Source organism: Urocitellus parryii, chromosome 3 (assembly GCF_045843805.1).
Source record: "Urocitellus parryii isolate mUroPar1 chromosome 3, mUroPar1.hap1, whole genome shotgun sequence".
Lineage (NCBI taxonomy): Eukaryota > Metazoa > Chordata > Mammalia > Rodentia > Sciuridae > Urocitellus > Urocitellus parryii.
Window position 1 is genome coordinate 150,803,346 of NC_135533.1, and position 26,797 is coordinate 150,830,142.

At 51.3% G+C, this 26,797-nt stretch overlaps 1 protein-coding gene across 3 annotated transcripts; it reads left to right on the plus strand.

Annotated features, from left to right (window-relative positions):
- Positions 1-7,893: 7,893 nt before the first annotated feature.
- Dao (D-amino acid oxidase) lies at positions 7,894-26,580 on the plus strand. 3 transcript variants are annotated; one of them, XM_077795583.1, is made up of 13 exons: positions 7,894-7,936; positions 8,027-8,136; positions 11,593-11,786; positions 12,635-12,836; positions 15,292-15,406; positions 17,668-17,744; positions 18,196-18,261; positions 20,307-20,361; positions 21,413-21,517; positions 22,662-22,744; positions 23,542-23,659; positions 24,517-24,615; positions 25,894-26,108. In XM_077795583.1, the coding sequence occupies exons 3-13, from the start codon at positions 11,696-11,698 to the stop codon at positions 26,023-26,025; spliced, it is 1,143 nt and encodes a 380-aa protein (XP_077651709.1). In that variant the 5' UTR covers positions 7,894-7,936; positions 8,027-8,136; positions 11,593-11,695; the 3' UTR covers positions 26,026-26,108. The 3 variants fall into 3 exon arrangements, with proteins under 3 accessions (XP_077651709.1, XP_026265004.2, XP_026265005.2); XM_026409220.2 differs by lacking the exon at positions 11,593-11,786 and having other exon boundaries at positions 7,900-7,936; XM_026409219.2 differs by lacking the exons at positions 23,542-23,659; positions 24,517-24,615 and having other exon boundaries at positions 25,894-26,580.
- Positions 26,581-26,797: the final 217 nt, after the last annotated feature.

The following is a 26,797-nucleotide window of genomic DNA, read 5'->3' on the forward strand; positions in this document are numbered from 1 at the left end:
TCCTCTTAATTGAGCCATAGAAGAAAAGCTCTAGTTATTTGATTTTTTTTCAGTGATAATTTTTCATCTGATTTTTTTCAACTGATGTCGATCTCCCATCCCCATCCATTCTGCACATGAGATTTCCAGAAAGGATCCGCTGAGATCCTGAGGACTCTGCCGGATGGAGCTGGGAGTTGACATCAGGCACACATGACACTTGAGCCTGTCTTATTTCTGTTTGCTTTGACTAAGTCAATTTCTGATCATTAACACTGTTTCTTAAATGTATAAGAGATTTAAGGCTGTCCTTTGAATTTTGGTAACTCATGCAGAACTGGGATTATTGCTACCATGAAATAACAAATCTGGTTGGTAATTTAGTCATGTCATTTGATGTTTTATAGCTGAATAAAGTGACCCATCAATAAATTATACACACACACACACACACACACACACACACACACTGGGATTGGAATTTAAATGCATTTTTGGAAGATTATAAGGAGAGCCTGATCAGTTTAAAGGTGACATTGTAAAATGTGGAAGAATTTTCGCTACTTTTTTTACAAAAAGAAAATTGAAAGTTCTCTTAGCCTTTCTTTGATTCATGTTTCAGATATAACGTTGTATTGCGTATTTGTGAAGAGCCCACCTTTCCTGAGATAAAGCTCTGCCTCTCACCTTACGCCACGTCTGAATGGCTCCAAAATAGGCTAGACTTCAGCTCATTTAAAGTTGTGTTCAAAAGGTTGACTTTCATTGTAAAGATGACTGTGATCTTAAACAGAGGATATCATACATAACTAAGTGAAGGTTCAAGATATAAACGTCATTTTTCTTGGTTCATAGCTATCACGCAAACTCAATGTGTTTCTGCTCTGTTAATTACATTTTGTATTTTCCTTGTAATCTCTATAACTGCTGCAGTTAGTGCTTTGCAGAGGTTCTGCTTCTAAAGGAAAAACAACCTGAGTTAATTTGAGCTAATGAGCCATCACCTACAAGACAGATATTACATAATGCTGACTTCCATACTCCTAATGACCCCAATTAAATGAAAGGGGAAACTGTAAAATTATAGACATGGAAGTTATAACCTGTTACTCCCTCTTTAAGACTGGTGAAACTGGCTTTCTGGTGTTTAAAACCAAAAATTGGCAGACCAAAGTCAAGGAAGTAAAAGGGCCAAGGAAAAAGCAGCCAACATTTCAGCCCTTGCCCTCTAAGGTCAGCCAGCACACAGAGAATGACCAGACCCCTTTCTGGACCTTCAACTCTGGTGAGTCACTCCATCTGCTGATCAGGGAGATCAAGAGGACCCTAGAGAACAGGAAGCCAACCAGTGCACATTCTGCAAAGAAGAGGGTCACTGGAGAGGGAACTGTCCCTGATGCTTCCAAGAGGAACCACATATGGTCAGCGAGACCCTGACACATCCTGGCAGAGAGCACCACTGCTAGAGGAAAGCAAAAGGACCCAAGAGGCTTCACATATGTCCCCAAGAAGAATGATCTCTGAAGAATCTCAGCTGACTCTTAAGAGTAGATAGGAACAAGGTCAGTTTTGACCAACTCAGACTTAAATACCTGTCAGGAGAGCATAGCCTGAGCACAGTCCTACGTGGACATTGAAAAGGAAAAGGATTTTTTTTTTAATTTAACTTAAGATGTACACTTGTGTCAGCCCTACCAAAAGTAAATAAAGCTGGAGGCTAGAAAGGAAGGGTTCTTGTGTGAGACGGCTTAATAATAATGATCACAAAGAGCTCTAGAGTTCAAGTTTGTCCTGAGTTAATTTGAGTCCGATCACATAGACCTACAGATCTTCCTAACCTCCTACATTGATAAACTTGACCTGTTTTCCACTGGTATGATTATGAGTTACTGTCCTCATGGTTTTTACAGACTGGCTGAAATACCAATTGCATTTGTGCTAACTGTTTACAAGAAAAGTAATGCTTTGCTGTCTTATTTATTCTTAGCATGATCCCTGCCCTATGTATGTCTTGTCCAGTCACTGGCCATCTGCCACTGTGGACCTCTGGGCTGCTCTGATGTTGAATGCCCTTAACTGTCCGTATCTCACCTACTGGAGAACAAGGACTTTGGGTTGCTTCCCCCAACTTTGACCCCTCTTATCAGGAAGCAGTTTGGAGATGTTGTTGCCCGTTTTTTTCCCATAGAAACGGAATGCAGAAATTGACAGTGGGAATGGTAACCGGGGTCCACTTTATGCTTTGACTATAGCCCTTCTGCTCTGCCTTTGTAGCTTATTTTTAAAATGGATATGTTTCTTTCTCTTCCTCTCTCCCCCTCTGTAATCTCAGGGAAAACAGGATTACCTTTCTTCCCCTAGTTAGGCAGATTTATCTGTCCCCGAGCACCCACCCACCATAGGAACAAAGTCATCCAGACTGTGGGGATGGCACCAGGAGATCTCAGAAACGACTCTCTCCCAAATTAACATGTGAATTACCACTCCAGACAGAGAACACGTGGAATGTAGCCTTTGACTCACCTCTTTAAAAGCTCCCTATTCCTGCTGATGGGCGAATCACAGCCTCTAAGACAGGAGTCACCTGTGTTCCTTCTTTGCTAGCAAGGCAATGAACTTCCTTTTCCTTTTTCTCAAAACCCTGTCATTGTTATTGGATGGACATCAGGGACAAGGACAGAGGTTTCTGCAACATTGCCAAGATGCTGAGGCTGGCTTTGAACTTGTGATCCTCCTGCCTCAGCCTCCTGAGCCACCGGGATGACAGCATGACCCACCGCGCCCAGCTTGCAATCTTCTTTATATCATCTTCTGCATTATATAAACTAACAGAGGTGCTGTAATATTGTGAAAATTTATAGTAAAACTAATTTCATATGAGAGAGAGAGAGAGAGAGAGAGAGAGAGAGAGAGAGAGAGCTTGTGACCTCAGCCCCCCTCTCCAACCTGGGGTTCTGATCTCCATAGAGGATTCTCCAGGACTTGGCCCTGGCCTGAGTGTATTTCAGGGCCCCAGGAGGTGAGGAGTTTGTGTTTTTCACCAACCAGCCAGCAAGTGGATCAGAACGGCCTTTGACTGGTCAAATGCACAGAAATTGCTTCCAAAGACCTGGGGCCTCCTGCTGTGATGGTCAATGAACCCTGAACTTGAGGGTGGTAGAGAGGGCTTGCTCTCCCCTGGCTCTCTGAGTGGGCCCCACACCCCTGGGGGACCTGGGACATATCCCTTTCTCTATTTGGTTGGTTTCTTTCTTTCCTTCTTTCTCTGTCAGTCTCCCTAATTATAAAATGGATAGGTTCAACCAGATCAGAATTCCTCATTCTGATAAAGATAAGGGGCCAGGTGCAGATGTGCACACTGAGGCTGAGGCAGGAGGATCTCAAGTTGGAGGCCAGCCTCCACAACTTATTGAGGCCCTAAGCAACTCAGTGAGACTCTGTCTATAAGTAAACTACAAAAAAAGGGCTGGGGAAGTGGCTCAGTGGTTGAGTGCCCCTGTGTTCAATCCCCACTACCAAAAAAAAAAAGAAAGAAAGAAAGAAATGTAAGGGGATATCCGATATCCTGAGGTTTGGGTTGAGATAACAATAAGCATGTCCTAAGTTCATTTTCCCAAATTAAATAACAGTACTGGACATGCCTTTTTGCACTCAGCTCAGGGCTTTCTGAAGCCACAGCCCCCCTCCAGGCCTGCAGCATAGGCACAGGTGACAGAGGCCACTCTGCATTCTTGGTTAAGCTCTTGGTCATGGTGACAAAGTGACCCAGCTGTGAACTCTGGCTGCCTGGGGAAGGGACAACAGGTACAATCCTGGGTAATCTATTTGCTGGATCCGACAAGCCTGACCTGGATCGATAGCTGGGCCTCTGCTTCTACACAGTGGGGCTGGGAGCAAGGTCTGTCTGTGTCTCTGTCTCCTTCCTTCTGCCTTTCCCTGCCCTCCTTCTTCCTTCCCTCTCTCTTTTTGTCAAGTACATTAATCTTAATTTTAAACATGAAGTCAATACATTTTTGCACGTGCACACACTACTGTAATCAACACCCAGGTTAAGAGACCTTTTTCCAGCATCTCAGAACATTTTCTCCCTTCTCTGTCAGACGTAGCCACTTTCCCACACCCCTTATCATGGTCAGTTGGCTTTTCAAAAAAAAATGGGAACGTAGGGTCTGGGCTTTTAGGTGCCTGGCTTCTCCTCCCTGTAAGACTGACACTCATTCTGGTTGTTGTATTTTCTTTTTCATCACTGTGTAATATTCCTCCATGAGACTGTTTGAAAACACCACTGTTTGGCTGATAAACATTTGACTTTGCTTCTGGTTTGAGGCTAGGAATTTGCTTTTTCCATTGCTGGGGATTTAACCCAGGGATGTTCTACCACGGAGCTACATCCCCAGCACTATCAATTTTTTATTTTGAAGGAGGGTCTCACTATGTTGCCCAGACTGGCCTCGAACTTTCTTCAATCCTCCTTTCCTAGACTCCCCAGTTGCTAGGATTACAAGCATACACTACTGCGACTGGAAGGAAACATTTTTTCCCCTTGGGAATTCTGCAGATTGAACCCAGAGCCTCACACACATTAGGCAAGCACTCTACACCTGATCTACATCCCCAGCCCAGGGACGTTCTTATACAAGCCTTTTGACCAGTCTGTGTCTTCATTCTCTTGGGCATCTATGAAAGAGTGGGATGCCAGTCTTAGGGCAGGAGGATGTTTGGTTTTAGTGAATATCGTGGGCACATTTCTGGTTGTCAGCATTGACGTGGGCATGATAATAACAGCATCTACCTTACAGGGCTGTTTTGATATTAAATGAGATCAGCCAGATAAGTCTATAGATCTGGTACATGGAAATCACAAGACAAGCTGGGCATGGAGGCACACACCTGTCATCCCAGTGGCTCGGGAGCTGAGGCAGGAGGATTCCAAGCTCAAAGCCAGCCTCAGCAAGACCCTTAAGGAATTTAGCAAGAAAGACCTTGTCTCAAAAACTAAAAAGGTCTGGGGATGTGGCTCAGCAGTTAAGCACCCTTGGGTTCAATCCTGGTACCAAAATTTTTTTTTCCACAAAATATAATATGACTAGGAAGTGAGTGGGAAAATATGAAAAAAAAAATATGGCTAACTTCTGTGAACTTCTAAGTGCTTCAAGATGTATGAGAGGCACAAGGAACTTGGACCAGGATCATTTGTAAAAATGACACATGGTCGGCTGGGGCTGTAGCTCGGTGGTAGAGCACCTGCCTTGCACATGTTAGGCACTGGGTTCGATCCTCAGCACCACGTAAAAACAGATAAATAAAGATATTGTGTCCATCTACCACTAAATAATTCAATAAATAGATAGATTGATAAAAATGAATGTTTAAAAAATACAATAAATATCATACATGGTCGGCTGGGGCTGGAGCTCAATGGTAAAGTGCTTGTCTAGCAACCGTGAGGCACTGGGTTTGATCCTCAGCACCAGATAAAAATAAATAAATAAAATAAAGGTTTAAAAAATACAAGAACAGCTGGATCCAGGGTCCTAAACATGGACGTGCACCCGAGGAACTTCCGGATCCGGGGGCCTAAACATGGACTTACGCCTGAGGAACTCCGGATGCTACAGCCTAAACATGGACGCCTGAGGCACTTCTGGATCTGAGGGCCCAAAGATGGACGTGCACCTGAGGAACTTCCGGATCTGAGGGCCTAAACATGGAGGTGTCCCTGGAACTTCTGGGTCCTTGTGCTTATAAAGGGCAGGGCGTGACTCTCAGAAGGGACGTGGCCCATGAGGGGAGCTGAGTATGCGGCCTGTTGGGCGGCCGACTGAGCTGTCACACCCTGAACTTGAATGTGACGGTGGCCTCACTTCCCAGCCTTCCCCTGGGTGTCTCTTCCTCCCCTTCCAGGCGGTGCCGGGGTGGAAGTGAGATCAGGGGCAGGGGCCAGACCCTGAGCAGGGGCACTGTCTTTCTCCTTGCTTAGCCAGGCGCCCGGCCTGGCTGGAGACAGGGACGTCTTGTGACACTGGCTGCCTCCTGCATCCCTGCCCCAGGACCTCAGGGACCACAGGCAGGGACAGTCGTTGATTCTCCCCTGGCCACTGACCCTTAGCCCCGGGGTCTGCCCAGGGAGAGCTCTGTCTCCCAGAGGGTCAGGGGGCCCCTGTGACCTGCTGCTCCTTACCTGGGCCAGAACAGGTCAGGACACCAGACGCTACTGAGAGTGACATCTCCTAGATGGGCAGCTGTGGACTTTGCTTCTGTCCCCAGGCCTTGGACACCGGATGATCCCCCCCAGAGACAGAAAATAACCCCACACTGCCCAAGACTTATTTTTAAGCTTTGGATTCTGAAATTTTCCTGCTGCCACCTTTTTTTGTGAAGCCAGTTTTCAACAGAGACAATATTCCAGGGAAAACAAAACAAAACAAAACATGGAGTCAATCAAAGCAAGCTGACACATCTGGTCCTCTAAGAGAAATCTGGATCGGAAGGAGAACAGCCATTCTCAACTGGCGAGATCATGAAGTTCCCTTGTCCTTATTTTGTGTAAGCAAGATAAATAATCGGATGTTCACTCATCAAATTATTTTTGAGGAGTGCTTGGCTCATAGGAAAACTGATTCTGTTTTATGGAATGAAGTGTTACCTGATTTTAAAATTTAAAATGAAGCCAATTAGGATTGTGAAATTACACTGTCATAATTCTGTTCGTTGATAGCAGAAATAAATAAACTTTTTTTTAAAGGAGAGAGAGATAATTTTTTTAATGTTTATTATAGTTTTCGGCAGACACAACATCTTTGTTGGTATGTGGTGCTGAGGATCGAACCCGGGCTGCACGCATGCCAGGCGAGCGCGCTACCGCTTGAGCCACATCCCCAGCCCCAAATAAACTTTTTTTTAAAAAAAATACAAGAACAATGATACATGGTGCAGGTGCTGGGGACACAGCTCAGTTGGTAGAGAGCTTGCCTTGCATGCACAAGGCCCTGGGTTCAGTCCCCGGCATCACCACACACACACACACACACACACACACACACACACAGGATACATGGTGTTGTAAAAAAACATTCAAATGAGAAGTGAAAGGTGGGCTTTACCCCGTCCATTTTTTTCTTTTACTGTGAAAGAGCAAACACTAGGCACTGAGTGTCCCCCGTGCCTTTTCTTAACGTCCCCTTCCCCCTGTTTTGGGTGCTGCTGGAGGTCAGGAGCCTGGACCACCCCAGCTGGCCGGGGGAGCTCTCCAGGTCTCTGTGGCCTCTCTCTGCGCGTAGAGCAAGGTGCCCGAGGAGCCCTGGGCCCCCCCAGTGCCAGCTCCAGGTCTGGTCTGGGCGGAGGAAGGGCCTGGAGTCCTGCCCCTGGTGTCTCTGGGATACAGAAGCCGAGGACCACGCAGGCTCCCAGCCCAGACAGGCGTCCCCTCAAGTCCCTCCTTAGTGTTGTCTCTCCGGCGTCCCAGAATGGCACTGCCCTGGCCAGCCTGCCCGGGAGCCCCTGTCCTGGGCCTCTGGGGCTGCCAAGCTACCACCCCCACCCCACAGGCCGGACCCACTGTGGCCCAGGGAACAGCCCTCCTCCCCTCTGCCAGGGTGGCAGCAGGAAGAGAGAGGATCGTCTCCAGCTGGCCAGCAAGACAGAGCTCCCTGTGCCCATCAGTCTTCCAAGAATGCCCCCCACGCACGCCCTCCCCCAGGCCTGTCCACAGGGGCTTGGGATCAGCCAGAAAAGTCAGGGACTTCTGTGAGACGGGGAGCGAGGGAGGCGGGTTCTCCCTGCAGCGCGGTACTGTGGCCCACCCCTTGCACAGTGTCCCATCTACCGCTCCGGACTTTGACCTTGCACTCCTGTCCTCCCCGGCAGGCAGGCAGGCAGACAACCCAGAATCCTGCAGGAAATAGAACCTGCACCCCCAGGCGCTGCCTCGCTTCTCCAGACGCCTCTGGCACTTGGGGTGAGTGACAGGTGCACCTTTGAGCTGGGGGTTGGGCGGGGGGGGGGGGGGGGGGTGGTGCGGAGGGATCTCATGTCCCAGTGTCAACAGGCCAGACTCCACAGCAGTGCCTGAGGCAGGAAAGAAAGGACAGAGCGCTTTGGGCCAACATCTCCCAGAGGTGAAGAAGCTCCAGCCTTGGAGTTGGGCTGGGATTGCAGGTAAGGAGACTCCCCTTGAGCTTGGGTTTCCTCATCCGGAACACAGGGGCCTTACTCACCTCTATGTAGCAGGGTGCATCTGGACATTAGAGGAGGGGACTCTAAAATGCTCTGGGTAGAATCAGGCACTTAGCAAGTACTCAATTAACGATCCTTATTATTATCTTTGGGAGGGGGAGTGGGTAGGCTGGTTCCGTTTTGTGGTGGTCATTGCTGGTGTTTTTTTTGTTTTGTTTTGTTTTTGGTACCAGGGATTGAACCTGAGTCTAGGGCAGTTAACCCCTGAGCCACATCCCCAGCCCTTTTTTAAAAAAATATATTTTATCTTGAGAAGGAGTCTTGCTAAATCACTCAGGGCCTGGTTACTTTGAATGTGTGATCTTCCCGCCTCGGGCTTCTGAGCTGCTGGGATGACAGGCCTGCGCCACCGTGTCCGCCTATTTTATTTTATTTTTTTTTTAATAGCTTCGGTTCCATTTTAAAGATAGACTCTGAAAATATCAACCTCATAAGACACAGCCACGTGGCCAACCTGGAAGAGCCGACTTGTGCTAACTCCTATATCTCACCCGTGACTCTGATTTTCACAGGACCAATCTTTCATGTTCATGAGCTTGTAGCCATCAAAGGCAGAAGCTGCCTCAGAGGGCTTTCTAGGACAGGAGGGAGGTCTTCTGCAAACAAAGCCGAGACTGACAGGCAAGCAGAAAGTGTCAAGTGCCAGCTGCCTAAATATTTCTATGACACAGGCAGAAAGCCCAGCTAGACCTGGGTCAGATCTGAATGCATTTCACGCAGGCGGTGTGACCTTGGGTGAATGTCTTCCCCTCTCTGTCTCTCCTGTAGAATCAAGATGATACTAAGCCACGTCCCCAGTCCTTTTTATATGTGTTTTTTAGAATCTGGGTCTCACTAAGTTGCTTAGGGCCTCACTAAGTTGCTGAGGCTGGCTTTGAACTCGCAATCCTCCCGCCTCAGCCTTCCCAGCTGCAGGGATGACAGGTGTGCACCACCAGCCCGAACCACCTCTTGGAGTTGTCGAGAGGATTAAGGGGCTTGGGTCTGCACTGTGTCTTCATGTGTCTGGCAAGAAGTAGAATCCAAATTATGTTGGTTCTCCTATGGGTCTGTCTTTGCACAGGCTTTATAATCAAGTGCACATGTACACACACACACGCACACATACACACACCACACACAAAATAACTCCAGCTGCTTCACTTTCCTGGTTGAAGGAATTGGCATAAAATAGGGGAGAAATTCAACACTGTTAAAAAAGCACCAGCAAAACAGCAAGAAATGGTTGACTTCATATCCGATCTCTGCACCAAGTCCAGAAGTTCATTTCCTGGGGTTTCACCTGAGGCTAGGTCTGTCGGATCCTGTAGTCTGGGTCCCAAGTCTCATGAGAATCTCAGGCATTTCTATTCACCCTCCACGCTCCAGGCTGCTATCATCTGGTTCAAACTGGACTCATGGTGTGCATTGCTTCCTAAAGACAATTAATTACCTTGGGATCTGGGACTGTTTTGTCTTTGATTCTCACCGACACACTACAAACCCCATCATGTTGCACTTGAGGGTTTTGCGGATGCAGGACTCTGAAACATGAGCTGTTTCTCCTGGTCTGCTCCACCTTGTGATTTTCTGAATGGCTGGACTTGCCAGCCCCGCAGCAGCAGCATGTTATAGTGCTCAAAGATGGGAGTCAGGCTGGCCTGGCTTGTCACCAACCGGGTTTCTCAGGCCGTGAGTTCGCTTGTCTGAATGTGTCACAAGGACCATACTAGATAAGGCCGTTCAGATTCTTAGCACAAGCCAGGTGCCATGGCGCACACCTGTCATCCCAGAGGCTCTGGAGGCTGAGGCAGGAGGATCGAAGTTCAAGGGCAGCCTCAGCAACTTAGCAAGGCACTAAACAACTCAGTGAGACCCTGTCTCTAAATAAAAATATAAAAAGGGCTGGGGGTGGGGCTCAGTGGTTAAGTGCCCCTGGGTTCAATCCCCTGTACCAGAAAAAAGAAAAAAAAATATTTTTTTAAGGATGCAGGGAACTGAAAACATAGTAGTAGGCCTCCATTTCCCCAACTGCACAAGCTCGATGAGCTCATCTTTAAAGTTTGGCACTGGAGAAACCACCCTGGGCTGTGTTTGACCCTCTTGACCCTGGGCCTGTTCTTCCAGAAGGTTCTGGAAGCTGCTCGTAGTATTGCCCCTGATCCGGGTGTTGCTCTGGGTCCTCTCTCTTCTCTTTGCCCTACTTCAGTCCAAAGTCTCTTCATTTCCCAGGAGCCTCCCAAGCCTCCTCTAGCACCTCCCTCCCCCTCCTCACATGTTCCTATTTTATAAACAGCCCTTTTTTCTCAGCTCTTTGCTGATTTCCTAGGCAGAGCGAGATGGAGAAAGGGCAGCTCTAGAGAGAGCAGACCTAGGATCCCAGCCCAGCTCGCCCAGGGCTCCCTGGACTCTGTGGCTTTCAGCACCGCAGGTGTGCATCCTGGGAACACCTGAGTCCTGGGCAAACCCAAAAGGTTGCTCACTCTCACCCCGTCAGGTGACTTGCCCAAGATCCGATAGCGGGTGTGTGGCAGGTGTGTGCAAACCTGGAGGTGTCTGACCATGGCTCTGAGTTGTTACGGCCACCTGCCCTTCCCCCAACCTCAGATTTATCACAGGGAATTTGGAAATTGAAAGAAAGTTCCTTTACTCCTCAGCCTTTTTGTTATTAATGTACAAAAGCCGTCATCTCTCCAGCGATTCCGGAGGAATGGTCAGAAGGCCCAGAAAGGGGGAGGAACTTGGCAAAGGTAACTCAGCAGGCGACACGGCAGGTGACACTGCAGGTGACACAGCAGGCTGGAAGTGAAGCCAAGTCTGATGCCTCTTTCTTCCTCTGGCCTCCTCTATGGCCAATGTTTTCTTTCCTCTGTGGTTGTCACAGGGCTAGGGGACAGAGAGCACCCGCTCTGTGCTAGGGCCTACTCTGTGTGTCAGGCACCACACCTAGAATTTCTGCAGAGGTTCCCGATTAACCCTCAGCACAACCCGGGAGATCGCGGTCACCCTTATTTTGCAGATGAGGTCAGCCATGTCTGAGGAAAAGAGGGTGCAGGGGAGACACAGCCACCGTGATGAGGTCTGTCCCCCACCCCATCAGCCGCTGTATCCGAGCTCAGACTCCAAGCTGGAGGGAGAAGGGTCTAGAATGACTCCTCTCTCTTTGTTGATTCTCTCTCCAATTTGGCTTCTGACAGCCTGCAGGAGTCCAGTTCTTGCGGGTTGGAGTCATTTCCCCTCTTTGACAAAACTAGGCCATATTGGGAACGTCCTGCTATTCAGGGCCACAGGCTGGGCGGCCAGAGCCAAGGACCCCAGGAGGCCGGTTGGGAAGAAAGAGAGGGAGAGTGGACTTTGGCCCTCCCGAACACAAACAGTCCTCTTGTTCTGCCTCAGCAGAAGCTGACCGAGCAGTTCAAGGTCAAAAGCTAAACTTCAGCGGGGCCAGCCGGCCAAGCACCGCGAGTCAGGCTGAGTCTCAGGCCAGTCCGACCCTGGACTGATGGACTCAGAGCCGCGCATGCGCACAGCCGGTGTTCACTCGGGTGGGACTCCAATCCCAGCAACACCACTCCTTGGCTGTGTGACTCCAGGTGAGTCACTTCCTCCTCCTGTGCCTCGGTTTCCTCATCTGTAAAATGGGACTAAATGGCAAGAGCCTCCATCTCAGGAGACTGTTGGGAAGCTCAGGTGACACGGTGCACGTGAGACCCTCAGCGCCGGGGCCGGTGCGTGGCAGGTGCTTCAGAAGGTCACTAAATCACTGCTGCACTGGGCACCAGAGTCTCATCTGAGGTACGGATGACTGAAACTTGAAGCCCACGGAGCATCTTGCCTGGGGTTAGAGGCAGGTAGGTGGCAGAGCTGAGGCCGAAGGCTTGAAGCCAGACCCCACTGCGCTAACCTCTAGGCCACCCAGGACACTGTCATCCAGGGGCTCTTCCAGGCCCTTTGTATTCCCAGCCAAGGGATGGGACACCTGGCAGGCTTCCCAGAGAAAGCCCCACCACTTTCCGGCTGTTTGACCTCGGGCAAAGGCCCTTCCCCTCCACGCCTCAGTGTTTCCACGTGAAAAATGTGAAAACTGATCATCCTGCATCTTTGGGTCTTGATTCCTGAGGATATTAGGGCTTGGCAGGCCTGAGTCACATGGGTGGCGCCGGCCTGTAACCCCAGGGACTCAGGAGGCTGAGGCAGGAGGATTGTGAGTTTGAGGCCAGCCTCAGCAAGTAAGCAAGACTCTGTCTCAAAATAAAATAATAAATAACTCAAAAGGACTGGGGCTCAGGGGTGACGTGCCCCTGGGTTCAATCCCCAGCACCAGACAAACCAAAGGGCTTGGTGGCGCCTGGTGCCTTCCGAGCCTCCAGGAGACTGCGATCGCAGTGATAGCGGCGGAGGTGGCGGCGAGGATGGCGAGCCTCACCCTTCCTTCTCGCAGGCGGCACGATGCGCGTGGTGGTGATCGGCGCCGGGGTCATCGGGCTCTCCACCGCCCTCTGCATCCACCAGCGCTACCACTCGGACCTGCAGCCGCTGGACATGAAGGTCTACGCGGACCGCTTCACCCCGCACACCACCACCGACGTGGCAGCCGGGCTCATCCAGCCCTACGTCTCCCCGCCCGAAGACCCCCAAGAAATGTGAGTGAGGATCCCAGAGGGTGGTCGGGGGGGCCACGGGGTGAGTCTGCAGAAAGGGCACTCCCTGTCAGGGTGCCCATCACCGAGAATAAGTACCCTGGGAAGCTCTGATCCGGCATGACATAAAGAAAATACCTATGAACTGGGCAAACCCACGTATTCTGAGGCAAAAGACAGAGGAGAGTTGAATCAAGGAGTTTGAGAACAGCCTGGGAAATATAATGAGACCCTCTCTCCTGTGCCCAAAGAAAGAAAGAAAGAAAGAAAGAGCCAGGCGCTGTAGCGCTTGCCCATAATCCTAGCATCTTGAGAGGCTGAGAGAGGAGGATCGCAAGTTGGAGGCCAGCCTCAGGAACTTAGTGAGGCCCTGTCTCAAAATTAAAACTAAAAAGAGCTGGGGATGTGGCACAGTGGTGAAGTGCTCCTGGGTTCAATCTCAGGTTAAAAAAAAAAAAAAAAGGAAAAGAAAAGGAAAGGAAATACTCAAGGATATTCCCTCTACTCTAAACCACATACTGTGTGCTCGGAGGTTTTGTCTCCATTCGTTCCTGAGGTAGGGTCAGTGTCAATACCATATGCATTGATGAATCCAGAAAATTTCTGAGCAGGTGGATCAATGCAAAGGTCATAACTGGGCACTGTGACACATGACTGTAATCCCAGTAACTCGGGAGGCTGCGGCAGGAGGATCACAGGTTCGAGGCCAGCCTGGACAACTTAGTAAGGCCCTAAGCAACTTAGCAGGACCCTATCTCAAAATAAAAAAGAGATGTGGTTCAATAGTACAGTGCTCTGGGTTCAATCTCTAACACAGAAGAAGGAGAAGGAGGCGTTGCAAAGGTCATTATATCTATTTAGAAAGTACTGCCTATGGGCTGGGGATGTGGCTCAGTTGGTAGAGAGCTTGCCTCACATGCAAAGGCCCTGGGTTCAATCCCCAGCACCAGAGAACAAAACAAAACAAACAAACAAACAAAATACTGCCACCTGCTTCAACAAGTGGACAACCCTTCCCCCTGCAGTGAATAATGTCTCAAACAAACCAATAAAATATCCTCTTGTGGATTCCAAAACCAGTGTTCCTGGTCAGTGGGCAGCAATTCAAGAGCTCCCTCCCTCTCATGGCTTTGCCAACCACTGACATGGCCCTTCTAAGGGCTTCTAAGGTCACTACCAAGGTGACCTCCAATGTTACCATTCTCATGGGCCAGTGTTGTGCAGTCTCCAGCCAACACACAGTCACATGGCCCCAGTACACGCAAGTGAATCTAGAAGCTGTAATTGATTTTTAAAATGTATTTCTTATTCTAATTTGTTCTATACGACAGCAGAATGCATTACATTTCATATTGTACATATAGACGACAATTTTTCACATCTCTGCTCATATACAAAGTATATTCACACCATTTGTGTCTTCATACATGTACTTAGGGTAATGATGTCCATCTCATTCCACCATCTTTTTTACCCCCATGCCCCCTCCCACCCCTCTGCCCTATCTAGAGTTTGTCTATTCCTCCCATGCTCCCCCTCCCAACCCCACTATGAATCAGCCTCCTTATATCAGAGAAGATGTTCGGCATTTGTTTTTTTGGGGATTGGCTAACTCCACTTAGCACGATAGTCTCCAGCTTTATCCATTTACCTGCAAATGCCATAATTTCATTCTTCTTTAAGGCTGAGTAATATTCCATGGTGTATAAAGCCACACTTTCTTTGTCCATTCATCCACTGAAGGACATCTAAGTTGGCTCCACAGTTTAGCTATTTTGAATTTTGCTGCTATAAACATGGATATGGCTGTGTCCCTGTAGTATGCTGTTTTTAAGTCCTTTGGGTATAGTAGAAGTGTAGTTGGGCTGTGTGCACAGGGTGCGGAGAGAAGGCACGTGGGGATAGCAAGCTGATGTCTGCCCTCAAGGTTTACAATGGGCGGGGTCTCGCGGCCAGTCTGTATCATCGTCCCCCCAAACCAGGTCAGAGCCTCCTTCATCGGAAATCATCAGCTCTGTGAGCCCCAGACAGAGATGCCCATCCCCTTCCTGCCTCTTCTCTGTCCCTTAATGGAGTGGAGGCTCAGCCTGTCTTCCCAGCGGCTCTGGAGGCTGAGGCAGGAGGATTGCCAGTTCAAAGCCAGGCTCTAATTTGGCGAGTCCCTGATCAACTTAGTGAGACCCTGTCTTAAAATAAAACAGAAAGGGCTGGGATGTGGCTCAGTGGTTAAGCGCCCCTGGGTTTAATCCCTGGTACTAAAAAAAGAGAGGGAGACTCCATCCCATTAGTGCGGGAAATATCGGAAGAAGCGTAGACATTGGAGCAGCGCAGGCTTGTACCTAGTAGGTGTCTGGATTTTGGATGCCTCTCCACCACCTCATCATACCCCCAGCTGACCTCTGAGAATTATTGCCCAGCTCAGGACATCAGGTGACACTCCTGTGGGTGACCCTTGCAGGGACTGGAACCAGCAGACCTTTGACTACCTCCTGAGTCAAATCCATTCTCCCACTGCTGACAAAATGGGCCTGGCCTTAATCTCGGGCTACAACCTCTTCCGTGAAGCTGTTCCGGTGAGTGAGGAGTCCTAACTTCAGATTCCAGGAGGCTGAGTCAAGGCAGCAGTCTTGGGTTCAAGCTGCGTCCACTTTATTTTAATTCATAATCAAAAAAAAAATTGGGGGGGTGGTGGGGGGAGAGCAATGGAGTCTGGCTCTGCTGCCCAGGCTGGCCTCAAATTCCTGGGCTCAAGTGATTTTCCTGCCTCAGCCTCCCAGGTAGCATGAACCTCAGGCATGTGCCACTGTGCCTGTCTCTAAAAATGCTTTTTAAAAAGCACAGACAGAATCTCACAGGCTTCAAGGGCACATGCCTATCATTCCAGCTACTCAGGAGGCTGAGGCAGGAGGACTGGTGGAGCCTGGGAGTTTGGGGCCAGCCTGGCACAGACAGAATGTAAGAAAGGAAGGAGGGAGGGAGGAGAGACATATGTATGTGTACATGTGTGTGTATTATATATGTAATATATAATTTATATATGTACATGTAAAACTTTTGTTCCAAATTTTGTTATTAAATTGGCAGATACCCCAAATCTCTGATGAACGGGCGGAGCTAGCCTTTGACTGGTATGGGCAAAATTTACATATTCCAAAGTCATGATGTCGTGTGTCCCCTGAAGTCCGGGGTCTTTAAGATGTGATAGCAAAATCGGCGCCAGGCCCTGTCCTAACTCTTTGACAACCAGTGGCTCCTTTAATTTTCATAATAATGGGGAGTCAACTGCAGACAGGAGAACTGAGGCTCAGAGAAATGGAGTGGTTCACCCGGAGCCACAGAGCTTTTGAGAGAGAGAGAGAGAGAGTGCTGGGGTTTGAACCCAGGGGGTCTGTGACCACGGGATGCCCACAGAGGGACAGCAAAGCCGTTCAGGATGGGCTTGGGCTGTTTGGAGAGGGTGGGGTGGCTCAGGCCCAGCCCTGGGAGCTAGCTCCCTCGTTACTCATTCTCCAAGTCTGTGCTAGGGATCATTCGCCTCCTTATCTCCGGTGCTAGGATAATTGGCCTTGCGCTATCTCTTTCCTGTCATGGAGCCAAGAGAAATGATTGTCCCAAACAAGAAAACGGAGTCTCCAGTCATTTGAGAGATAAGGTGGCAAATCTGGGGTTTCCACCCAGGAGGCCTGGTCCCATGTGCCCTCTGCCTTCTACTCTCACCCTCTGTGACTGTCACCGGTGCCCCTGATTCTCCCCCATTTATGACCTCTCCCCTATCACTCACCTCCAGCCTCACCCTTACCCTGAGTAGAGTGGTTCAGAACCTGACTGTGGGCTCTGGATAACGGCTTGGTGGGTAGAGCGCTTGCCTCAAATGCACAAGGCCCTGGGTTCAGTCCCCAGCACCACACACACCAAAAACAAAACAACATCAACAACAACAACAAACAGAACAATTTCCGGGTGCGGTGGCACACACCCATCATCCCAGAGGCTCAGGAGGCTGAGGCAGGAGGATGGCGCATTCAAAGCCGGCCTCAGCAACTTAGTGAGGCCCTGAGCAACTCGGCGAGACTCTGTCTCTAAATCAAATACCAAAAAATAGGGCTGGGGATGTGGCTCCGTGGTCAAGTGCCCCCGAGTTCCATCCCTGGTACCCGCAGCCCCAAAAGCAAGAACCTGAACTCCAGAGTCAAACAACTGTGTGGGCTGAGGTCTCAGCTTCACCACTTACTACCTGTGTGAGCCGAGACGAGCTCTGAGCCTCCACCCGTCCCTCTGTGGGATAAGAAGAGCATCCAGCTTTTCCACGGCTGTGACCAAAGGACCCAACCAGAGTAATGGCAGAGCAGGAAAGTTGACTTGGGGGACTTACGGGTTCAGAGGTCTCGGTAGACAGCAGGCTGCATTCCTCTGGGCTCGAGGTGTAGCAGGACATCATGGCCGAGGGAGCAACGCAGGTGATGATCAGGAAACAGGGAGAGAAGGATTCCACTTTCCAGATGCAATATACATTGCCCATAGCCACGCCCCCCGTGAATCACTGCCTCAGCCACACCCCACCTGCCACTAGCCACCACCGAGTAACTCCATCAGGGATGACTCACTGGTGAGGTTAAGGCTGGGACCCCATCATTTCTCCTCCAAACCTGAGCTTTGAGAGGACACCACCTCTGGACCCTCACCCCACCTTCGTGGCTGGTTGTAAAGATGAACTGGATCTCTACGCGGGAAACTCCTGGGACCGAGCCTTGCCCACAGGGGCCGTCTAAGTCTTCGTTATTTCTTTCTTACCGACTGTCACCAATCCCTGTCCCTCTTCTCTCCTGCTCTTAAGGACCCTGTCTGGAAAGACATAGTTCTGGGATTTCGGAAGCTGACCCCCAGAGAGCTGGACATGTTCCCTGATTATGGGTAAGGGTACCCTCAGGGGCAGCGGGGCCAAGGCACCGTGGAATCCACACAGAACCATCCTGTGGGCAGCAGAGAGAGGCGCCCAGCTTTCTGTGGCCCGTCCTCCCCTGGTCCCTGTGGTGCCCTGGTCTCCTGATGCTCCGTCCAGCTCCTTCACAGGGGCCTCCAGTCCCACTGCCTCCGGATCCTCTCCTCACCCCACCCTGTGCCTGAATCCCCTCTACCAATGGCACATCCCATCTCCATTTTTATATTCCAACGTCAGGGATGGCTTTTTCTGAAAGAGAATAGCTCTTTTCATTGAGCTCAAAATCGCTCCCTCCCCCAGCCCCATGAATGTCACCCCGTGATTCTTGGGGACCCACGGAACAATACTGACCCCACCTCCACTGGTCAGCCTTCCAGTCTAACTGGGGTTCTGACTTGCTGTTTCCTTTGGCCGGGACTCCAGCTATGGCTGGTTCAACACCAGCCTGATCCTGGATGGCAGGACCTACCTCAAGTGGCTGACGGAAAGGTAAGTTCAGACCTCAGGCCAGCGGGCGCCTGCCAGGGATCCTGCTGGGGGACAGCAGTGTCATGGGGTTCCTGGAGGTAGCGCCCAATCCCCAGCTGAAGAAAACCCTTAGGCCAGGTGTGGGTGCTGTCCTTGGTTCTGATCACCACTGTCCTTGAGACCGTGGCTCTGCACCTGGCTGGGCACTGGAAACACCTGGGCGGCTTCCTACAGCATGTATTTATTAACAACTTCACAGAAAGTTCTAGTGCATTCTCCTACGTTTCCCAGGTATATTGACACCATTTTTCTTTCTTTTTCTTTTTTTTTTTTAATACATTGAATTTGAGCCCAGGGACACTTTACCACTGAGCTACATTTTCAGTTCCTTCTTTCTTCCTTTTTAAAATTTCAAGACAGGGTCTCCATGAGGGTTTCACTAAATTGCTGAGGCTAGCCTTGAACTTGTGATCCTCCTGCCTTAGCCTCTCAAGGCAGGGTTGACATGTGTGTGCCACCATGCATGACTATATTTACAACCTAAGACACCTTCTCTCTCTCTCTCCGTCTCCCCTCTCACAGCTTTGGTGGGTGTCTCTAGAATGTTAACTAATATGGGTAATAATGGAATAATGGATATCCCTGTTTCTTTCCTGACATTAATAGCAATTTCATGGTGTTCCAAACTAGCAAACACTCGCTTGAGGAATACATCCACATTTATATGCACATACATTCATATTAAGAAAGATTTCATGTATTCCCTATAGTTTACTATTTTACTGAGTTTTTTTTTTTAAATTCTGGAATGAATGGTGACTTGTACCAAATAATTGGGGGACATTCCTAAAAATATACATTTCAGGATCCTACTTTACACTCATTGAATCAGAAACCCTGGAGTGGGGTTCAGAATTTATTTCACGAATTTCCCTGGGCCGGGTGTGGTGGGGCATACCTGTAATCTCAGCGACTCCAGAGGCTGAGGCAAGAAGATTACAGCAATTCAGTGAGGCCCTACCCCAAAATAAAAATTAAAAAGGGTTAAGGATGTAGCTCAGTGGTAAAACACCCCTGGGTCCAATCCCAAGTACCAAAACAGGAAAGATGATTCTGGTTACCAGCCAGGCTTGGGGACCATTGACATGGTCACTTCTCCTAACCTGGGGACACTTATGATCCCCATTCAGCCTCTTCCAAAAGAAAATGCTTCCAATTTTTCCTTTTTTTTTTTTTTAAAGTGATCTGTTGCTACAATGTAGCTCTATGTCTTTGTTTTTATTTTATTTTATTTTATTTTATTTTTGTGGTGCTGAGGATTGAACCGGGGAACTCACATGTGTGAGGCAAGTGCTCTACCTCTGAGCCACAATCCCAGCCCCAATTTTTCCTTTCTTGAAGGAAATATGCAGATGAAATCATCCCAAGGTCATCCTTCAGCTTAAAGATGGTTTACGTCCTATTCTTTGGATATCTTTACTATACTTCTAGTAGTGACAGATGTTTTTCCTCGGGGACATTTTTCTTGTGTTGTATATTGCTGGGCCTTGAACCCAGGGCCTCACACATGCTAGGCCAGCGCTCTGCCACTGAGCCACATCCCAGACCTCCTCTGGGACATTTCAAGGGACGGGTGGGTGTCCCCAGCCTCCTCCCTCCTTGTGTCCTGCTTTTGTCAAAGGGGCATTTGGCATGGGCCCGACTCTGCCCCTCGTCCACCCCAGATCTCATGCCCCTGATGTTACCCAGCCATGACGGCCGGCAGAGAGTGAGGGAGGGAGGAGCCTGAGCCCAGCCCCTCTCTGCCTGACTCACCATAGAACCTTCAGGAAGACACTTCTCCCTCCGCCATCCGCCCAGCCAGGGACTTGGGCCATGTCACAAGACCTTGTTTCCCAGGGGACAACTCCTGGCCCCCTCGTCCCTCAAGGGGCTGGTGATCTAATTGGCCCTATTCTCAAAGAGCCTCCGGTGGGACTCGCGTCCACAGAGATGTTCCCACCCCCCTCTGGGAGGCCGGGCAGAGGACTGAATTCTAGGTGTTTCTGACCCGTGTGGTCGTCCAGGTTGACTGAGAGGGGCGTGCAGTTCTTCCTGCGCAAGGTGGCGTCTCTGGAGGAGGTGAGTCCTGGGGGGAACGGGTGGGTGTGGGAGGGAAGAGGCCTCTGCCTCCTGCGGCTGGGCTGGGGGCTCCTTGCCGGTCTCCCAGAGTCCCCTGAGGCCTGTCCCCCATGCTAGTCCTTCTCTGGACCCCAGGAGGACTCAGGCCTTCTGAGATTCTAGGAGGAATCTGCCCGGACATTAGGGGCAGGAACAAAGAAGAGTGGAATCCTGGTGGCCATGAGGCCGAGCCTCAGTGAGCTTCAGGGCTAGAGTGGGGTCAGCTGCCCTCCCCTTCCACGTCCAGGTGCCTGGGTGCTTCCTACGACACTGAGGTTGATGTTTCTGAATAGTCCAGGCCCTCAGCTGGGCCCCGGATCAAAGGAACAGCACCACCGTGGATGTCGGTGGAAGCAGCCACCCTCACCAGGCAACGACTGAGCACCAAGAGTGCTGGGCAACTCCACTCAGCCCTGGCACTCAACCTGGCAGTTACTAGGACTGAGCACTAGTACTCAGTACTTGCGTTCTATAGTGAGGACCTACCTGCTCTGGGCTGGGCCCTGACGGACCCTTTCGATCCATGATCAGGGCTGAGCTGGGGTGCTGGGGTGCTCATGGCACTGTGTGTCCTTGAGTGGACGAGTGGCCCAGACACCCACAGAGCTGGGGTTTCTAGCATCTTTCTGCGCCACAGAAGGCCAGATGGCACGGAGTCAGAGGAGAAGGGGGACATGAGCTTCCTTTTGCCTTCCTTCAGGGTTCCCAGAGGTCTCCCCACTCCACAGCCCCCGGTGCCCAGCTCCTTTACACACAGAGCTGCCCGGGATCTCGGCAGCCTGACATCTGGTGATGCCGGCCCCATTCTGTAAATGGGGCGGCTGTGATAAAGGGACATTTCTGAGGTCACACTGTGGGTAAATGGCAGAAAGGAGATGCTGGGGCACTTCCCTCTGGTCCCCCCATGGGGACTCCCAGCCACTGTTCCCCAGCTGTGGGTAGGAGGAGGGAGGAAGGCAGAGACAGGGATGCCAGGGTCCTCATCACCCCCCACCCTGTTGGTTGCTGCCAGGTGGCAAGAGGAGGCGTGGATGTGATCATCAACTGCACAGGGGTGTGGGCTGGGGCGCTGCAGCCAGACCCCCTGCTGCAGCCAGGCCGGGGGCAGGTCATTCAGGTGAGTGTGAGAGTGAGACGCCCAGCTTCCGCTGACGGGAGGATTGTTGTGCATGCTTATTTCACCTCCACAGCTAGTGGAAGAGTGGGGAATGTGCGCCAGAGTGACCCAGACTTTGGGGAACTGGCATGGTAAAGGAGAAGGGCCATCCTGCCTTGTCCACCCTGAATGCTCTTTTGGGATTTCTCTTTCTTTCCTCCTCCTCCTCCCCCCTCCTCCTCTTCCTCCCCTCCTCCTCCTCCTCCTCCTCCTCCTCCTCCTCCTCCTCCTCCTCCTCCTCCTCCTCCTCCTCCTCCTTCCCCGTACTAAGGATTGAACTCAGGGGTGCTCTACCACTGAGCTATACACAAGCCCTTTTTATTCTGAGAGAGAAAATTTTGATAAGTCTCTCAGGGTTTCACTAATTTGCTGAGGCTGGCCTCCAACTTGTTATCCTCCTGCCTCAGCCCCCTAAATTGCTGGGATTATAGGCATGCACCACAGGTGTGCCCAATGGATGATTTCTTCTTCATGGCAAAAAATTCGTGGATATGTTTGTAGGAACAGCTGCTTATGCCTGTATTGTAATAAAAATAGCAAATAGTTATGCAATGCATACTAAGTGCCAGGCATAGATCTAAGCACAGTGCTTAGTTTAGTCCTTACCACCACCCTTTGAGATGGGTGCTACCATAGCACCGTGGCCATCTTACAGAAGCAGCAGCTGAGGCAGAGAGGGGACAAGTGCAGGCCTGAGTTCACATGTGGTAAATGAGAGGTGGAACTGGGATTAGAACTCAGGCCACCTGGATTAGGAGCCCAGGGACTGGTCATCGTCTCAAGCTGCCTCTCCCTGTGTGCGGGGCTGCCTGGGTGTAAGTGCAGAGTGCACATCCGTGGGTGTTCGAGTGTATGCTCTTTGGGTGACAAGGCTCTTCCTCGACACACAGGTGAGCACACTTTAGGGAGCAGGGGCAGCTGTCAATCAGGGTGGGTCTGCTGCAAGGGACAAGCAGTTAGATGCAGCCTGGGGCCAGGAGGTTTGTGGAGGGGGCAGGACCAGCCCAGCTACTCTAGTTGGAACTTCTGGTCGTAGCCAGAAGCCATTCAAGAAAGCCCTTTGATCCTGCTCCCCTGACAAGATGTCCCTGTTCCGAATCACCAGGTGGAAGCCCCATGGATGAAGCACTTCATTATCACCCATGACCCAGAGAGAGGCATCTACAAGACCCCGTACATCATCCCAGGGTAATGATCGGCCTGCTCTAGGGCGGAGGAGGCACCTTGTGCCCTCTCTATGTCCCCCTGCATGCCCCAGCCCCTTGCTGAGTGGGGCAGTGCCCTGTGAGAGAGACCTGGCAATCAAACCCCTGGAAGGCAGGGCTTGGCCTCACTCCGTCCGGCTCTTTCCAGGGTTCTTTGGATGACCCTAGTGGTGAGGCAGGGACCGAGGTGCTGGATACGATGATAGTGGGATTAGGAGGGGTGTAAAGGGGCAATACTGAAAACGGGAGGAGGATGACTGAGGTTGATTGCAACGACAGTATCCAGGGTGGAGGGGACAATGTTAGTGAAGATGGTGGCCGCGTGATGGAATGACACTTTTTGGTAGTGGCATGGTGTGACAGCGTTGTCCTGGTGGGAGAGGCAGTGCTGATGGAGTGTTGTGTTGCTTGGCGTCAGGATGGTGGAGCGGTGACGATCGTGGGGTGACGGGGGGTGGCGTGGTATTGACGAGGACATCAGTCCTGTGAGTGGTGGTGATGGCGTGCGGGGATGAGTGGGTGCTGATGGAGATGACAACCAGCCATGATGTGGACAAGGGACAGAAATGACAATTGCAAGGCAGTGCTCGTGGTGTCAGTGACGGTGTGGGCAGAGCACTGAATGGGGTTGATGGTGATGACCGTGGAGATTTGGGTGGTGACGATGGTGGTGACGATGGTGGTAGTGACTTAGTAACCAGGGCAGGAGGAGGAAGCTCACGATGCTCCGCACGCACCTCGAAGGCTCCGTGTCCCCCACTCCCTCTCATTTTAATCCAGGAGCCAGACGGTCACTCTGGGCGGCACCTTCCAGCTGGGGAACTGGACGGAGCTGATCGATACCCAGGACCACGACGCCATTTGGGAAGGCTGCTGCAGACTGGAGCCCACGCTGAAGGTCAGGTGGGGACAGGCCCCAGTGCCCTAGACCAGGCTCCTGGTTATTAGGACACTCGGAGACGGGAAGAGAGCCAGGCGGGTGGCGCACACCTGGAATCCCAGCGACTTGGGAGGCTGAGGCAGGAGGATCGCCAGTTCAAAGCCAGCCTCAGCAATTAGCGAGGCCCTAAGCAACTTAGCAAGACCCTGTCTCAAAAGAAAAAAGGGCTGGGGACGTGGCTCAGTGGTAAAGCACCCTGGGCTCAATACCCCGTACCCTCCCCCCCCCAAATAAATAGATAAATAATGAGAATAATAATAAGAGGAAGATGGGAAGACAGCGCCCCTGGAACAAGGGGCAGGACAAGTGGACAGATGAGTTCAGCAAGGGACTGTGGGACGCACTGGGATTTGACGATGTCTAGGGAAGTCCTGGCTTCAGGCCCATGAAGTCCAAATGGCCGTGGCTGAGAACTGGCTCCTCCTAAGGAGACACTGCCCAAGTGACCTCGTCTGTCTGCACAAGGAGCAGACGGGTCTGTTACAGCAAGCTCAGTTGTCCCATTGCCTACTAGTGGTGACAAGGGCTGTGACAGTGACGAAGATAGGGATGGAGGTGGCAGTGGGTGTTGATAGGGATGAAAATGCAAAGAACGGTGATGACGATGGTGACAAAGTGGGGACCGTGGGTGATATCAGGGCAGTGATTGGTGGTGATGGTGGCACTGAATGGAGATGGAGTGAGAGAGTTGGCACCGGTGGTCGCAGCGATGGTGACGGTGGCGATGATGGCAGTGGTGGTTCGTTAGGTGGCCTAACAATGGCAGCAGGACAGGAAACCAGGCAGAGGTGAGCAGCTGGCACTTTTCCTTCCAGAATGCGAGACTCGTCGGTGTGCGTGCTGGCTTCCGGCCTGTGCGGCCCCAGATCCGGCTAGAGAGGGACCGGCTCCCTGGGGGACCTGCAGACACAGAGGTATAGTGTGCGCTCCTGGTAGGGACAGCAGCCCTCGGGCTCCTAAGACAACTCGGTTGTTTCCAGGAAAAGTCCCCCATGGCCTGAGGTCAGGGGCATGGCGGGGACATCCCTCTGTCTATAATGGGGACACTGAGGCTCAGAATGGTTGAAGGCCTGTAAGGGCTTCCTCGATGGCAGCGCCTTGGCTTACTGGAGTCTGTGGCTGAGCAGAACAGGTGTCAGTCCCCAGAGGCCAGCTGGTGACATGAACGACCCGAGGTTGTTCCTCTACAGTCCTCTGGGATGGGGACAGTTTGCCCCGTGCTTGAGATGAGGCAACTGGAGCTCTGGGAGGTGCAGCCTCCTGGCCCCGGCCGACGGCTGGTGAGGAGCCCGGCTGCGTGTGATGTGAACTTGACTCCAGGGACGTCTCCCGATATCCATTTTGTTGTTGCTCTGTCCGCTCTCTGGGGTCTCACTGTCACAGGGAAGGTTTAATGAAACCATGGGGGTTGTCCCAAGCTGAAGGGATGGTCCTGAGCAGGTGGCGTCCCACCCCAGGCGTACAGCGTGTGCCTGTGTCTGCAGGGTAGTGTGCGTGTCGAGGGTCACGTGTGTAGATACACAGATGGAGGGGTCATGTGTGTGTGTGTCTGCAGGTACAGAAGGTTCCGTGTGTGCATGGAGGGGTGAAGTGGGTAGGGGTTTGTGTGTGTAAAGGCTTGTGTGTCCGCGGAGAGGTTGTAAATATACAGAGACGTTGTGTGTGTCCTGTGTGTGGAGGGGGGAGTCAGATATGGAGCTTCATTTCCTGTTGATGATTTTCATTCTGAAAAAGGCCCAGAGGCCTTCCTGGGTCCCCAGAGGGGATCAGCACATCACCAAGTACCCCTGCTTTTTCTCATGGTGGGTAGAAGAGCTTGTCTGTCGACCGGGAGGGTTCATCCAGCCCGAGCAGGATGGGAGCAGATGGTGACTCAGGGGGCTTCCGACACTTGGATGTGGAGATCTCGCGCCTCGAGGTCTGGATGGGATTCTGCTTTTCCTGTACAAAGCAGGCCCACCCTCTAAGCAGAAGACAAGTCGGGGTTGACCTGCAGCTCCGCATCGATCCCCCTTCTGCTTTCCCAGGAGCCCAGCATCCCACCAAAGCCCCGGGAGAAGCTCCTACGTTGGCTTTGCCAAGGCCACCTGAGAAAGCTCTCGGGTCTGCCAGGGCACTTGGGTGTCCTTAACTGTGGCACACAACCCCCCCCCCCCCGCCACACTTGGTGACCTTCCCTCTCGCCTCTCCAGGTCATCCACAACTATGGCCATGGAGGCCAAGGGATCACCATTCACTGGGGCTGTGCCCTGGAGGCAGCCAAGCTCTTTGGCAAGATCCTGGAGGAAAGGAAGTTGTCCAGGACGCCACCCTCCCACCTCTGAGGACACCTTCCCCAGGACCCCCTGTTCCCCTTGGCCCACTAATCATGGCTCCTGGATCGGCTCTTGCTTACAACCTGCTCGTCCCACCCTGGATTCTTGCAGCAAAGAAGGCCGAGGGGACAGGAGAACACAAGGTCCGGTCCTGGAGGAGAGTCCAGCCTGGACGGGCGCCCCCCTCTGATCACTGAGGCCTCTCTGCTGCCTCTGGGTCTGATGCTGTGGAGGACACTTGAGGCTATTACTCCACAAGTCCCCAGAAGAAAGGACAGCTCAGAAAACTAAAGAGACCAGCTTCCTGGAACCCCAGAAAATAGAGGCTAGCTGAGAGGAATTCACTTGATTATTAACACTAACATTAATTAAAGTTTCGGGAAAAGTCCTGCTGCACAGACATTTACCTGACTTTGTTTAACCCAGTACCTCCTGAACCCGTCTGGCCATGACATCCAGAACACTCACGAGTCCTGAGAACGCACTTGAAGAAATGATGTAGCAGATGTCGTTGTAGGAGGTTTAGGTAGGACTGGGGTGTGGGGGAGCCAGAGGAGGTGGAGCAGGGAACTGGTAGCGCAGGACTCCACTGGCATCAGCTGTCCACAGAGTAGCCTCATGGGCACAGGTAACCTCTCAGGGGGCCCCTGGGAGGATATCCAGGAACCCCTTTATAGGCTAAGCTCACCAAGCACCTTCCTGGTTTGTGTGCAGATTTAGCCTCTGGTTTATCTTGGGTCTAGCACCCTTGAGATGAAAAAGAGGCTGCTGGATGTTTTTT

What these genes read in the sequence shown, in the direction of transcription:
- Dao (XM_077795583.1), top strand. Translation starts at nt 11,696, where the DNA reads ATGGACTCAGAGCCGCGCATGCGCACAGCCGGTGTTCACTCGGGTGGG. An exon ending in ACCCCGTACATCATCCCAGG is followed by an intron (nt 22,745 to 23,541) that starts GTAATGATCGGC and finishes ATTTTAATCCAG; the next exon opens with GAGCCAGACGGTCACTCTGG. An exon ending in GACTGGAGCCCACGCTGAAG is followed by an intron (nt 23,660 to 24,516) that starts GTCAGGTGGGGA and finishes TTTTCCTTCCAG; the next exon opens with AATGCGAGACTCGTCGGTGT.